The 15,963-nt window shown below is 37.0% G+C and overlaps 1 protein-coding gene across 1 annotated transcript in view; it reads left to right on the top strand.

The window, feature by feature from the left end:
- Positions 1–15,963, top strand: part of PTPRD (protein tyrosine phosphatase receptor type D) — a 520,100-nt gene that overhangs the window by 442,349 nt on the left and 61,788 nt on the right. Inside the window, exon 26 of the mRNA XM_049616822.1 lies at positions 12,795–12,970. Within this exon, the coding sequence (XP_049472779.1) occupies positions 12,795–12,970 (176 nt within the window). The remainder of the gene's footprint in view (positions 1–12,794; positions 12,971–15,963) is intronic.

Here is a 15,963-nt window from a genome sequence, read left to right as displayed (position 1 = left end):
TCAGCACCAGTGTGCTTATTGAATTCTGTGAAAATAGTGATACATCATGACATGTTTCCAAATTACAGCCATCTTATTTATGCTGGGGAAAATGTGGAGCAAATTCAAGACAGTTCTAACTACAGAATGCTTACAATTATTGAATTGCAGAGCAAGCAGTGTGGAAACTGCTTTTGACTAGTCCACTTCCTGTTTAAGCTGTTCTTAAGAGAACATAGTAATTCCCGAGGAAAAGAGGTGATAGGATTTATTTTCATAGTTAAAGCTAAAAATTGTCAAAGACTAAATGGGAACTAATACTTATATTACAATGAAATAGTATATAATAATATGCTTGATCTTATAGAATTCAGTTATTCATTACTTTTACTAACATAGAAAAAAAGAAATTGATAAACCAAAAGATAAGAGCAAGGAAATCTGGGTTTGGGTCACAGCTCTGTCACTTACTAGTTATGTAACCTGGTCTTTTCTCAGTATCAATTGTTTCAGCTGAAACCTTATTTATTTACTTATTTATTTAATTTGAGTATACTTGCCATACAATGTTACATTAGTTTCAAGTAAACATCCTAAGTGTTAAGCAACTGATTCACCTTCTCTTAAGTTATGCTGTGCAGAAGACAAGTGTAGCCTCCATCTTTCACATACAATACTATTAAAATATCACTGACTATATTCTGTATGTTGTGCCCTTTATCCCCATGACTTATTCCTTCCATAACCAGAAGGCTGTATCTCCCACTCCCCTTCACCCATCTTGCCCATCCCCCCCACCCACCTCCCCTATGGCAATCACCAGTTTGTTCTCGGTATGTATAGTCTATTTCTGCTTTTTATTTATTTATTAATTTGTCTTATTTTTTAAAAGCCACATGTGCGTGAAATCCCTTTCACTTCTGACTGGTAGGAGTTAACTCTATGTAGCTTTCTTATCAATTGTATCATTTACTGTATACACTACAGTTTGATGAAGCAACAGCATAAGTACCTTACTATATACATATCCACACTTGGAGATGAGAAGAGTGAAGCTCAGAGTGTCGGCCCTAAGCCATACCACATATGAGTAACAGAGCTCAAACTGGAAGTGAGCTCTTGTGATTCTCTGACCCATGCCTGCATAGGCCCACATATTCGCACTGCTTTCCTACTGATAGAGGATTTATCTGTGACTAAGTCACTAGCTTGAATCTCAATGCCAGACCTATCACTTTGCCTAAAAGTCCACTTTATCACTGGGCTGTAATCTATGGATAACATAAACATTACATTTTAGTATTTCATTTCCTATTTTATGGCAGAACTAATCTGAGGCAATGACACAATACAGGGACTCAGTAGTGATCCCAATGCTTAGGTTCCTGCAGTTGTAGAAGTAAGGTCAAGTGTATCTATCCTTAATTGATTCCAAAAGTGATCTACTTACCTCAATTCTTGTATGTATCTTCAACTTCTTATAAACCCAGGAATATCAATTAGTGGCAGATTATTTATTGTAATGTCTTATAACTAGCAAAAATTCAATCTAATTATTTCAGTTCTAGATAACATTTTTTTTCTAAAATTTAATTACTCTTCACTGCTGCCAGTATTGTATTTCTATTAATAGAATCATAATTAACATTTCACTTTAAAAGCCATATTCAAATGGAATTATTTTAATTGTTGGCCAGGACTAAATATAAAGCAAACTTTTTAAAAGCCTACTTTTTATGTCAATGACAAATAGATATGATTCTCTGGGTATCTATTGTGTGTTGGGCACCATGTCATAGATTTTATATAGTGTATAAAATCATGGATAGATTTTATCTATAATGTTCAGAACAACCTCAAAAGTTAGTTGTTACCATCAATTTTAAGGATGAAGAACTGTTAAAGTTTTAAAAACAAAGTAACTTGTTTATAATTAGTAGCACGTTCATGGCAGAGCCAAAATTCTAACATGAATCTTTTGGACTCAAGACTGTTATTCTCTCCAATTGGCCACTCAGAACTAAAGAGGCTTTTGAATTCATGAAGACTGTGACTATATATGGCACACCTAATTCAAACATGATATCTTTTTGGCTGGGAAGACTGTCTAGGAATTTTGAAATATACATTTTCAAACATTTATGTTGGAAATCTGAGAACTAGAGGTCTTCAATTGTGTCCTTAGAGTAGCCAAAGTAAAGTTTTCCAAAGAATAAATCATATATAAATGCTTTCAAGTGGAATTTTTTGTTTGTTCAATATTATTTTTAAAGTTCTATTAGGAAGAACACTGAATAAGAAAACAGAAGACTGGACACTAAAGTCTAGTTTAAACCATTCTGTGACCTTGCTGTTCTGTGACCTTGGGCATGTCACTTAGTACAATTCACCCTTTGGGGAAGCTAGATCCTTTTTAGAATCTGACCACCACACTGGGTGCCTAGGTGGCTCAGTTGGCGAAGTGTCCAACTCTTGGTTTTGGCTCAGGTCATGATCTCACAGCTTCATGGATTTGAGCCCCACATCGGGCTCTGTGCTGGCATCATGGGGACTGCTTGGAATTGTCTCTCCCCCTCTCTCTCTGCCCCTCCTCCACTAATCCTGTCTCTGTGTCTGTCTCTCAAATAAATATACTTAAAGGAAAAAAAAATGAGCATTTTAAACCCCACTTGAAAACCAAAAGCACTTACCCAATTTATTTGTACACTTTCAGAGAGTTCAAGGACACAAAAGCCCTTTGAAAGCCCATTTGTCAATTGAGAACCCTGACTTAGTGTGTTTAGTTCTGTTTGAGAACAGAATGAAAATGTGTAAGACCCTTCATGCTCTTCATAAAATTCTGAATATTGATTCTACATCTAGAGATCAATAGACACTGAGTAAAATTTATTAGATAAATATTAAATCTTGGACATTAAGAGATTCTGAAACAAACAAACAACAAAACAAACACTCCCACTTAAGCCAGAGGGTTTACTCCAAGTTGAATTATTGGCCTATGTGTATGTCTCCTGCCAAGGCAGATTTAAATGATTCTATCTATGAGAGAATTAGAAATGGCAAAGAATAATCCACATCATTTCACATGCATTCTGTAACACTAGTACTTGTTAATCTGATAAGAGAAGCTTAGTGAAATATGAGTGTTATTTTTCTGGTTTTGAAGGAATATATTTAAAGTTTCAAAACCTAAGTATATGTATTCACTTCTCTTTAATGGGTACATTCTTGCAAGAGCCCATATGCTTCTCAATAACTTCTTTTCTATTCAATCATCAATGGCCCTTCCTGGTTCTGAAGAGTTTGTGCCTTGATTTCCTCATCTGTGCAATAGGATTAATAGTAGTACCTGCATCCTAGAATGACTAGGAGAATTTAATGAATTAATACCTGTAAAGTTTTTAGGAGAGTGTCTGGCACAAATAAAACACCAAATAAATATTGGAAACTATTAAAATTATCATTGCTGTTATGAATTCTATTACTACTATTGAAATATCCTATAATTTATCCTCAGATGGTATTTCTTCTGTATGTGATCTATGGAAAAATTAATAACATCCAAATGAGAAAGCTGCATATATTTGGAGTACTCTGTGAAGCAAAAAAAAAAAAAAAAATAAATATATATATATATATATATATATATATATATATATTTGATAAATGGAAACCAGACCCACAATACCATTGCAAAATTCAAGAGGGGGAGGGTGTGTTCTCTTATTAAGTGGAAATCCAAAATAAATCAAACAGATAATGTAAGCGATTCAAAAAAATCCAACTGTAAATAATATACATGATGTTGCAATAACTTGATTATTTGTGAGATGGGCAATTTAGCACCTTTAAAATGAGAAAGTGACTCACAGGAAACCACTGCCCCTAAGATAAATCATGTTTCTTAAAAGTGAAGAGAAGAAACTAAGGATGTTCCCCTGTGGTGCTGATTCACCTTCTACTACCACACTAGGGCCTCACATTGAAGTAGTGTCTTAGCTTCTCTTCTGCAGAGTGTTCAGTGTCTGCAGATTCATTTCACACAGCTGTCAGCACGTGATAACATATTCTCCCTTTCACATAATCCTCATACTGTGAGTTACATTTTATTTTTATAGAACCATCTGATATTTTTTTCAATAAGTAAAAACAAACCAAACAAAAACATAGGGAAATAAGTTAATACAATCTCTCCAACATTTTTCAATAAAATGTTAATTATATTATAGTAAATATAAATGTTCCATATGAAGCTCTGACACCAAAGAATTTATTTTCCCCAGTAACACATCCCTTTAATAGCTGCCATGTGCTATTTCCCACATCAATTCAATAAATATGATTCTTTTTCCTCCCTCTTGGTTCCTGTACCCTCTCATTCTCCCTCTCCCTCCCTCTCCCCCCTCACTTTACCTTCTCTTTCCCATTTCCCCCTCTCACCCGACCCTCAAACACTAATGACTAATTTGTGAGTATGTGTTTATTCATTTTATTTTGCTCTTGAAGTTCTATTTGAATAAGTGAAAGAATTTTGGTAGACTATATGCTCCATCTAAGAAAAAACAAAACAAACAAACAGAAAACTTGTCTAAATCTCATCCAACTGTTGGTTGAGTTTATTCTTCTCACCTTGCTCAGGACATCAATCATTGATTTAACAATCAATGATTAACATTCCCAGTCCTTCACTTTTCAAGTTCATTGCTTACAAGCATGACAAAGTTTAATCCTTTTATTTCAGGGTAGTTTACTTTTGTTTTATTTTTTTTAATAAAAGCATTTCTTTTTGAGGAGCAGGGCACAAATTTTCCTGGCCTAATTTGTATTAAATAGAGAGCTGGATAGGAGTTAGCCTTTGGAAACTTGGAGCAGTTTTACAAGGTGCTTGCAGCCTGCCTAAAGACTAATTAGAGCTATTTAAATGGCATGTTTCTCCTGCATGTAGCCAAGCAAATGGTGTGGGGATCTGTTATTCCCCAGCTCCTATCTCAGCCTGTACCTGTGATGTTTCTTATCTGGAAAAGAGAAAAAAAAAAAAAAACATTTTTAAAGGATGGCTGGTTGTGTTGATTTTCTTTACTCTGTTTCCAGGAAGCCAATCAAAGAATAAATCAAAAAGGTCCGTGAGTTTATTTTTATCTCCATTGTCTTTAGTTCAGTTATTGGGATTTCTTTTCATTTTTAATGTACACCTGTGAAGATTATGCTAATGAATCTACACTTCATTGCTCTGAGGTTACAGAGAAACTTACATCATCTATGCCGTGGTTCTGTTGTTAAAATAAAGGTGAAGGTTGTATATTGCTGGGAAGTCATAAAATAATTATTTTTGTCCTCTCCATTATTTTTTAATACAGAAAATGGAAAGAGGCCTTCCAGGTTTGGAATAACTTTTCATCAATAGAATATTAAAGAATGACTAGGCTTATTTAATTACTGTTTATTACATTCATCATAAGAATAACTAATATCCACTGGTATTTTGGAAGTTTCAAATGCATTGACTCATTAGATTCTCAAAGAGGTATTGGGCAAAGACATAATGAAAATGCTGCTCATATTTTAGGATCTATGAGGAGGCTAGGGCTCTGTGTGTTTCCTACAGACAGAGCTCCTGTCGCCATATTCTGCCTTTGATTCAGACTACCTCACTGTTGAATAATAATAATTTGATCTTTATTAATAAAAGCTTAGTAGGCCAAAACTCTATAATTCTGTACTGGCCCAAGCTTTGCTTTATTTCAGGGAAAAGTACTCCTTAACTAGAAACGAGTCCATTCTATCACAGGTGCTAATAAGTTTCAATATATGTAGCTAACCTTGGGATGCATTCAGTGACAATTCAATCACCCACTTCCTTCTCTCATAACCCAGCCTCTTCAGCAGTGCTGAGGAATAGAAAACCAAGGGGGAGAGGACATAGAATCTTGAGAGGATGGAAGCTGGCTTCACAAACTCTTTGAAAAGTATCCATTCCCCCATTAACTCATTGTAATGGTGAGCCCACAGAGCAAGATATGCTTCTAAAATAATCATCCTGTGTACCGTAGAAACATTGAGGGCAGCTTGCCAATGTGTGGTACCTCTGGGACACTGTGTCAGATAACACACTGTGCCTTTGCAAGAAGCACTTGGGTTTTTTCTGCTGTGTTAGAAAAAGAATCCTTCATTTTGCTAGTTCTGATGTGGCTGTTGTGGCTGTCATGGTGCAAGTGAAGGGGAAAGAAGGCCTGTGTCATTTGGAATTAAATAAATTTACTAATAAATTATTATCGGATTTCATTTTTTTATTCTCTCTTCTCTAGTTTTGCCAATGTCAGAAAACAAAGTTAATACTTTTTTTTCTGCATTGTGGGTAAATCTAGGTCTTTATCATCAATTCATTCTTGTTAGGGAGTGTGTGTGTGTGTGTGTTGAATTGGAGAAGGGGACATTGTTTATAAGTAAAAAGTAGCTTTTGTACTCCATTAGGTCTTAAGTACTTCTATCTTACAACATGGATTAAACTGGTTTACCAAAAAGCATTTTTCTTTTTTTTTTTTTTTTTTATTTTTTTTTTAACGTTTATTTATTTTTGAGACAGAGAGAGACAGAGCATGAACGGGGGAGGGCAGAGAGAGAGGGAGACACAGAATCGGAAGCAGACTCCAGGCTCTGAACCATCAGCCCAGAGCCCGACGCGGGGCTCGAACTCACAGACCGCGAGATCTGACCTGAGCTGAAGTCGGACGTTTAACCGACTGAGCCACCCAGGCGCCCCAAAAAGCATTTTTCTTGACACAAACTTCACTAAGGATTTGTAGTAGTGAACACAAATAACAGTACCTGGATTTTGGGGCCCTGCTGTGAATCAGGACAGAGGCAACCACTCAGCGAAGGCCCATCCCCAGCTCTGTGGTAGGGCAGCAGTTGGTCCAATGGAACCAGGGATGGGATTCTGCCTTCCCTCTAATGCTGCCTCTCCCTCATTCTCACCTCCACAATCCAGGGACAGCTTCTTTCCATGAATAGACTGCCTACTAGTCTAGTCCCACTGCTCCCTCTTGTTTTTGAATTTGTTTTTCTTTTACCCCACTAGGTTCTAATCAAGATTTCAAGTATCAGTCACACCAAAAAAAACCTCGTGTCAGCACATAAGAGATAGAAGCACTAGGAATCAGCTTGAAAGAGCATCAGAGCATGTTCCTGCCTAATCTGAGAGACACAAAGCCTCTATCTTAAAATAACTTCACAGAGATTTCTGAATCCAAGAAGGTTAAGAATACCACAGAGAGACATCTTATTTTAGAATTCAAAAGGACTTGAGGGAATCAATTTGTCCAACATGCCTTGTTTAGCAGATAAGCAATCAGAGGTCTGGACAAGTTGAACAACCGCCCAAATGTCAAAGAGCAAACTACCAGCAGCCCTAGACAGGAGTCCTGGTTTCCTGGCCAATTTCTCTAAGTTTTTAGCACGTGCTAAGTATTGTTTCAAGACTTTAAAAGGCACATGTGACTTTCCCTACAGTATGGAGTGATACAGAAGTATTCACATACCCCTTATAGTTACTTCATTTTACATTTATAAAATAATCCATGTACTATTTTGGGTCCTGCTTTTTCACTTATCAGGACATAAAGCCTTATTATAAACTTTTACAATTATGAGCACTGTTCAACAAATCTCTTCAAATCAAATTATCTCCTGACCTGAAAAATTGAATACAAAGCAAGTTGTTTGTTGTTGTTTAATAGACCCATATGCGCCAATTAGTCCTCCTCAAGTTAACAGGAAAAAAAAAATTAACCCAGTCATGACAAAACAGCTCTGATAGTAAATTCTTTGGCAGTTCAACATGCTTTCAAGGTTTTAAAGCATTCTTCAGTATGAATTATTTATTCATTACGAATATTCTTTCAGAGTAGCTTCATCTTTCCAAGGATTTTTCTCCTTATGTTAATATTCAAACACATGTGGGACCAGCATCATGAAGCCCTGTTCTATTAATCCTATGCTTAGATGAAGAAAAATGACATTGCCTTTGCATGTTGAATTCATGGTAAGTTTCCAAAGCTTTGCAAACAATTAAAAGAACAATGAAGCATGAAGTCCATGCCTAAACTTACTTTCCTTTCCACTGAAAGCTATAACCAGCAATTCCCAGCAAATGAAATGAGTGGCTAAAACTGGCCTAATTCTGTTTGAATAGCTATTTCTGTGTCTTGCTGTGCATGAAGGACACAGAAGCACTGCTCTACCCATCATTCACCTCATCACAACCTCTTTTGGTCTTAAAGCCTTGAGTTTTATAACCTCAAGGTTTCTTTACCCCAAATGCAAAGCCCCATATAAAGCATGTAAGTAATATGTGTATAAAACGTAGAAAAATAGTCCCTTACCTAATGAAATACACTGTAACACAGGAAAGGGGCATATAGACATAATATGAACTTAAGATCTATCCTCAGTTTTTTCACTTACAAGATTAGAATGATAATTATTGGTGTTGGACCTGTTTACATGACAATTGGTAACTGGAGAGTACACATGAAATAATACATGGGAAATCATGAAAGTTACTTTTATAAAGGCAGTAAAGCCATGAATTCCTAGGAAACAACAAGTTTTCATCTAAGTTATAGTTACCTGAGAGACAGTTCTGCCAGCAGGTCCAGCCCTAGGGTTTTCGATTATGATGAGCTAAAGGCAGACATTTTTGTTATGTTTTCATTGTTTTAATCACACACACACACACACACACACACACACCACAAGTGCCATTATTACCTTACATTGGACGAAGGTCTTCTTGACTCCAGAAAATAAAAACGATTAGCTAATTTATAGTAATTCTATATTCTTTTAGTATTACATGTTAAGTTAGATTTCCATCCATCATAGCCCCAGAGGAATTCAATTAATTCTCACACACTTCTTTTGGATTAGTAGTGCACTCTGATTAGTGTTGTATTAGCAGATGCAAAATCATTTTCTGGATAAAGCAGGGAATTGAAAATTAAATAAACAAATATGCAATACTTGGAGAAGGTCACCCCAATAAAGGGAAGGGATTTTGTAGATCCAGCCTTCCAGCAGAAACATCAAAATCAAGAGCTACTGAAGAAGCATTTCATGGTACCAAAACACTTGGAAAGGCTGCATGATGTTGTTTTTCACAAAGTCTGTTGAAAAATCTTTATGTCACACTGAAAACAGAGATCTCATCTACTTGAAACACACTTCTGTTCAACTTTAGTTTCCAATCTGAGGTTAATATTTGTAAAAGGGCACGCCTCCACCCTTTCTAAAATCTTTTCCCATTCATCTTTCTACATCGTGTGTTATTTGGATTATATGAAATACTGATACATTAGATCTTAGAGCTTTTGTAGAATAGTCTTCTCTCACATCCGCATCTTGTGAAGGATGTGTATAAGAAGACTTACCTGAAATGTCTTTTTGCCAGAGTATGTAAAGAGATTTGCTAGGAAGAAGAGGCATTTATTCCAGATACTACCTCCTTACAGGTAAGTTTCAAAATAGAAGAGGAGCCCCAGCATTATTTTCAAGATGTAAACTTTAGGCTAATAATTAGCTCTACTAGGTATTGAATTTTTCCTTTTAATTTTCTTTTCAAAATATCAAGTCCCCAATTCTGAAAGCACTTGGTGATAAGTACAGATACCAGGTGCCTAGTATTTTTCAAGCAGATTTTGTTTGTGTTTTTGTCCCCAAGAAATACAAGCATTAAGTAGCAACCCACTCCTCCCTAAAAATAATAATCATAATTTATTATTCAAACTTAAGCAATATGTCAAAAAACAATTCATTACATAGTAAATGATTAAACTTTATATAAAAATATTGGGTGGTTCTGATTCTCTTCCTTTAGATGTGAGCCTCGTATCCATCTCCTCTGTCCTCTGACACACTGTTTAGATACAGTTGTTATCCTTGATACGGGGGAAATGGCACAGTGCCCAGCTGCTGCGTTTTCAGAGTCATTAACCCAGGTTTCTTCTCTATTTTGAATTTTCTTGGAAAAAACTTTTCTGTATATTGGAGACCTTTAGCCATAATCCTTTTTTATCAATTATTTAATGTTGTCAACTGCTAAATTAAAATTTTGAAGGTGGGCTTTCCCTGTATTATAAAACAGATTCGTTGTTGGCTCAGAACCAAATTCTGTGGACATGAGGTTGCGCGTGCTTCCCAGTGGCAGTAACCTCAGGACTTTATTTAAACTGTCTTTTGAATCTTGGTGTCTGGAGGAATAGGATCTTTATCAACAAAGGACTGCCAGAACCCCAACTGCTTCTTGAGTAGCTGTAATAGATGAATAATGTTACAACCAGCCGTGCATTTCAGTTTTTACTCAAAAGGCTTTTCACTAATGCTGGTGGTATTCCATATCCATGTGTTCATCTCGGAGCCCAGTAGTTCCCATCTGACTTTCATTACTTTTTTGAGAGGATCAGTTTTACAACTGGAATCAGAAAAGCAGTCAAAGTAATTGCAAGTGGCAATCAGTGAAATATAACAATTTTAGCTTGGGAACATACATTCCATTATAAAGAAAATTTTCTTTTTTCTTTTTTCTCATAGTTCCAGGACTCATATTTTCCCAGGGCAAGAAGGGGCCATATATAGGTTCTGGTGCTACCTCTCATATCAGGCCTGTATGATATGCCAGTACCCCTGTAAAGTGCTTGGTCTGCTCCAGGGATAGGCAATTGTTACCTCTCAAGGAAATCTATTCGCTTTTTGATTCTGAAAATTTGAAAATGCTTTATGATATTGGAGATGAAATTCATCTCTCTGTGGTTACATCCTTCAGAATTGAAAAACTTGGGTCTCAACAGAGTAAATCTACTCCTCTCTTCAGGTACTCACAGGCAGAGTCCTCATCCCTTATATTTTCCTCTGCCAAGTATAATATGCATGCCTTTCTCATATGGAACAGCTTTGATTTCCTTAATCGCTCTGGTCACTCTCATTGAAAGAAGCTCAGATTTGCCTGTATCCCTCTTAAAGGTGTGATGAAGGAAAATTAGACTTCCAATCAGAATATCTGCATTAAATTCAAGCTCTGCTACTTATTAATGTCAGAACTTGGGCAAATTTCTTTTTGTCCCTTGAGATAGCAAGGGATTAATACAAGAGACATGGTCTAGAGGTCAAAACAAACAATAAACATGTCAACAAACAAGTATATAATTACAATGTGTAATAAGTAGTGTAAAGAGTTGTCAAGTGAGGGGTACCTTTGTGGCTCTGTTGGTTAAGTGTCCAACTTTGATATCAGCTCAGCTCAGGTCTCGATGTCATGGGTCCATGACGTCAAGCCCCGAGTGGGCTCTACGCTGACAGGGCAGAGCCTGCTTGGGATTCACTCCATCTCTCTCTGCCCCTTCCTGTTCATGCATGCTCTCTCTATCCCTCTCTCTCTCTCTCTCTCTCAAATAAATAAATAAACTTTAAAAAAATGTAGTTAAGGGAGTTCTGAGGTCTGAGAGTATTAAGAGCAGGCTTTCTGAGAGGCAGGCTGAGCATTATACAATGGGAAGGAGACACCAAGTGTGTTCTAGGATTTGGGATGGCAATAAGGTAGGAGAGTGATGTTTTCTAACAACAGAGGTGGTCCAGTCTAGAGTTTAGAAGGGAAGGAAGTGAATGGAATAAAATGTGTTTGGAAAAAGTGCAGAGATGGGGTGCCTGGGTGGCTATGTCAGTTAAGCATCCCAACTCTTGATTTCAGCTCAGGTCATGATCTCAGGATTTGTGGGTTTGAGCCCTGCATCAGGCTGTGCGCTGACAGCACAGACCCTGCTTGGGATTCTGTCTCTCCCTCTCTCTCTCCACCCCTCCCACACTTGCTCTTTCTCTCTGAAAATAAATAAATTTACTTTTTTAAAAAGAAAAACTGAGGAGCTCTGTAGCCATTATTGAGAGTTTGGATTTTATTTGAAGTAAAAGGGGAAGCCATTGTTGGGTTTGAAGGAGAGAAATTACAGGGTCTGAAATATATTTGTAAAAACTGTTCTCATGCTAGGTGGAGAGCAGACTGCAAAGGACAAAAATAGATATGAGATAACCAAATAAGAGGCAATTGTCATAATCTAAGGAGAGATGCATGTGGTACAACAATTCTGTGAGATTCAATGAGAAGTAGTCTTCGCAGAGGTTAAGACAGACATAACAGACACACTGCCTAAAATTCATCCAGACTCCACCAATTTGAGAAAGCTCTTTAATCTCCATGCACCTCTGTTTTCTCCTTTGTGAAAGGAAGATCCTGATAGGACTTATTTCACAGAGTTGTTGAAAGGATTAAATGAGTTTACAAATGAGTTCCCTGTTAGCTAAATTTGTGAAGAATTTTTCACTGTTATGGCATGTTCCACTCTACACTGCATTTTCAGACTCAGGCATTATTTCATTTAGTTTTTGTCTGGCAATGTGGAATTGCATGAGTGAGAAATGTGACCAGATAATTGTTTAGCCTTCTTTGCATGCTATATTTTACTGATATAGTGGAGAAAATAGACAGTGGGTGAGAGGAATAGCACCTTATGGACAATCAGTTGTATTTTTCTTTCTTTATTATCTACCTTGTCATATTACAAAGATCCAACACCTGGACCACTGTATTTCTTTAATGGGATAGTCCCCATGGGACCTGTTTTTATCTTGCTTAAAACCCAAACTTGAATATATTGTGACTCCTCTAGCATAGTGTGGAACAATAATGTAACATCGTCATTAGTCCAGATATCAGGCTGTCTCCTCTCATGATAGGTTCACCTAGTGGAATAACACCTCTTGTTTTACAGGCATCCCCGGAAGTGACTATGTGAATGCCAACTATATAGATGGCTATAGGAAACAAAATGCTTATATTGCAACACAAGGATCTCTGCCTGAAACATTTGGGGACTTTTGGAGAATGATATGGGAACAACGGAGTGCAACAGTTGTCATGATGACAAAACTAGAAGAACGATCCAGGGTAAGAATATCTACCTTCTCCCTCTCAAATCTTTCCTCAGGTAGTTTCTATGTAACATAGAATATTTCATTCTTTTTAGAATCTACCTTTCCTTAAGCTTTGACTTTCTAAGAGACACTAATAGTTAATGGGCATCAACAACTCTGATGAAATTATTCTTTAACACTGAGTCTTTCAAGAAGGAAAATCTCTCATGTTACAATGAGATTTTTAAAAAAAAGTAGTACTCAAAAAAGTAGATAAGTTGGGGCTCCTGGGTGGCTCAGTCGGTTAAGCAACCGACTTTGGCTCAGGTCATGATCTCATGGTCTATCAGTTCAAGCCCCGCATCAGGCTCTGTGCTGACAGCCCAGAGCTTGGAGCCTGCTTCAGATTCTGTTTCCCTCTCTCTCTCTCTGCCCCTCTCCCGCTCATGCTCTGTCTCCCTCTCTCTCTCAAAAATAAATAAGCATTAATTTTTTTTTTAAAGTAGACAACTTGGTTAGAGAAAATAAATATTAGCTTGAACCTGTTTCTAAAACTCATATTAAACAAGAACACACAGACTTTGGGGGAGAATCCCACCAATATATACTTGCCCATGTTTTTAACTTTTTCTTTCTTATAATCTGTAGGGTAAGATCTGAAATTCTATAAAAGAGGCTCTTATGTAAATTGTTCAAATTAACATAAATTAAGTTAGGGCCACCAGAAAAATGATGTGGGTTAATACACAGCTGAGAAAACACATAAATGTGTAGAGGGCATTTTGCTAGTTTAGCCTTCTCCAAAATGAATAGATTTTAATAACAGCGTCACTGTTAAGGTCTAAGAAAGGAGTTTTATTCATCATATGGGTCTAATATTATGGTGCATGGAACATTAGTTAAATGCTATTGATTTGCAAAACTAAAACATAATGGGTAAGCAGTATGCCATATTCCCAAGTGAATATGCAAATATTGTAGCCATCTGATGAAAATCGATCTTTAACCTTGAGAATTTAATGAAGGAGTATCTAAAAAATCACTGAAAGCAGCACATCCTCTCCCTGAAGAGTAGGACGTTGAATTTGAAAGCACTGGTGAGAGATCTCTTTTACTGTGGTCACAGTAGCCTCAAAAGGATATTTAGAAGGAAGCCAAAGCCCAACTCCCCATTTGTTGTGTGATAGTTGAGGTTTTTTTAAATGGTCTTCTAAGCTTGGTACATGGCAGTTTCTTAGCCCAGGTATGTATATGAAGGAAGAGTTGAAGGCTGCACAAGAGATTTATAAAGGAAAAGCTCAGACTTAGGGAAATATAAAAAGTCCCAGCCATTACTTTAAAGGTGGGAAATAAAGAATATGGTACACAACTGGTTTGGCAAACCCATAAAGCAATTATACTTTTCATATAGAAATACTGAAATATTGTCCCAAAGGAGTTTAGATGAAAACTGTTATGAATGTGAAGACAAATATCTTTGTCATTCTTTATGTGAAAACTCCATTCAAAAGATGTAAATGGATCCATTATTGATTTGTACTCAGGGTAACCCCTGTATAGCAGCAAGCCCCACCCCAATGTTTCTTGGATAGAACTCTTCATAATTACAACAATGTCTAACACATATTAGGCGCATCTATAGTTCACAGTAATCCTGTGAGATAAACACTACTATGATCTCCACTTTACACAGGAATAAACTAAGCCTAGAACATTCCAGAAGGTCACTCAAGGTCATTCAGCTACCAAGGTCAGAGTGAGGATTTGAAGACAGACAGTCTGGCTCCAGCACACATGTGCTTAACCATCAAGTCATATTGCCTGTTAACACTTCTATGAAGCTGAGACAGCTGAACTATTATATTACAGCATGCACGTAAATCCAACCTACCCAGACTGCTTTGCCTGGAGATACCGGCTGGTAACAAGCAATCATTTGCAAAAGCTGTTTTCAGTAAAACACACATTTTATCTTGACACTGCAGGCCTTCATTAAACCATGCACAGAAACTTGTTTTGAAATAACCAAATGAAATTCTGCCCCTTTTCTCCCTAATTGCTTCTAATAATAAAGTTAGTTCTAACTGGCCCCACTGCCACTGCAGCATCTGATGGTAATGAGCAGTTCTTGGCGGAAGGCATTGTGACTTAAATACCTACAGTTTATCTTTATGTTGCAGGCTACTTTTTTTTCCCCACCTCAGACAGAGGAACTTATTTTGAAGTTACTAAATGAACCTCTGTTTGCTCCCTTCATTAATTACTCTTTGCTCTTGCAAGTTAGCTTTCTCCTTTGTTAAATGGCCTAAGGAGGCCAATTAAAATACTGTCTTGTGATTTTTATTCTGTGGTGGTTCAGTCTGTACCCAAACTTGTGGTGACCTGCATAAGCCAATATTGAAGAGTCTCAACATCATCAATCTGACCATACAAATGAGCCCTGACCTACAAGGCCCAAGAGCCCTTTGTCCCCCAGTCTAGAATACTTGAGAATAAATGACCAAATGCAGCTGAGAGATCTAACAGGGCACCAGTCCCCCAAATTATTTCCCCTGCTCTTCCATCTTCTCCCCTCACATCCTCCCAGTTCACTTTTTTCCTATCCAGTTGCTCTTTCACCTAAAGTCTAGGCAGAAAGGAGAAGGCATTCCTGGATTCACAAACAAGAACTTGTATTGAGTTTCTCTTTCAAGACGTTATAAATAGAGGTTAATTGTTGCTGAAATATATAGCTTTATACTTTAGGAACTCTGTGGGTTATGTGGGCTGATCTGGGGATTCAGTGAATTCTCAATTCCCTGTAGTCAACTTCAAAGCAGACATTTGAACTAGTCTGGCTTTATTTAGGAACTGCCTGTAGTCTCCCTCATAAAGGGAGGTGGTCCAGGTGGTTGAAACAAATCACTTCTCCAAGAGCAGATGCCTGAAATTTCATTATTTTGAATAAGGCTCGTGTTCTTGAAATAACATTCACCCCTTTGGTATATGAAAAGTATGTGTGTATAAACACTTCTGTGTACTGTAGAA

This window comes from Panthera uncia, chromosome D4 (assembly GCF_023721935.1).
Source record: "Panthera uncia isolate 11264 chromosome D4, Puncia_PCG_1.0, whole genome shotgun sequence".
Taxonomy (NCBI): Eukaryota; Metazoa; Chordata; class Mammalia; order Carnivora; family Felidae; genus Panthera; species Panthera uncia.
Note: the sequence above shows the minus strand (reverse complement) of the source record. Positions and strands in the feature narration are given on the sequence as shown.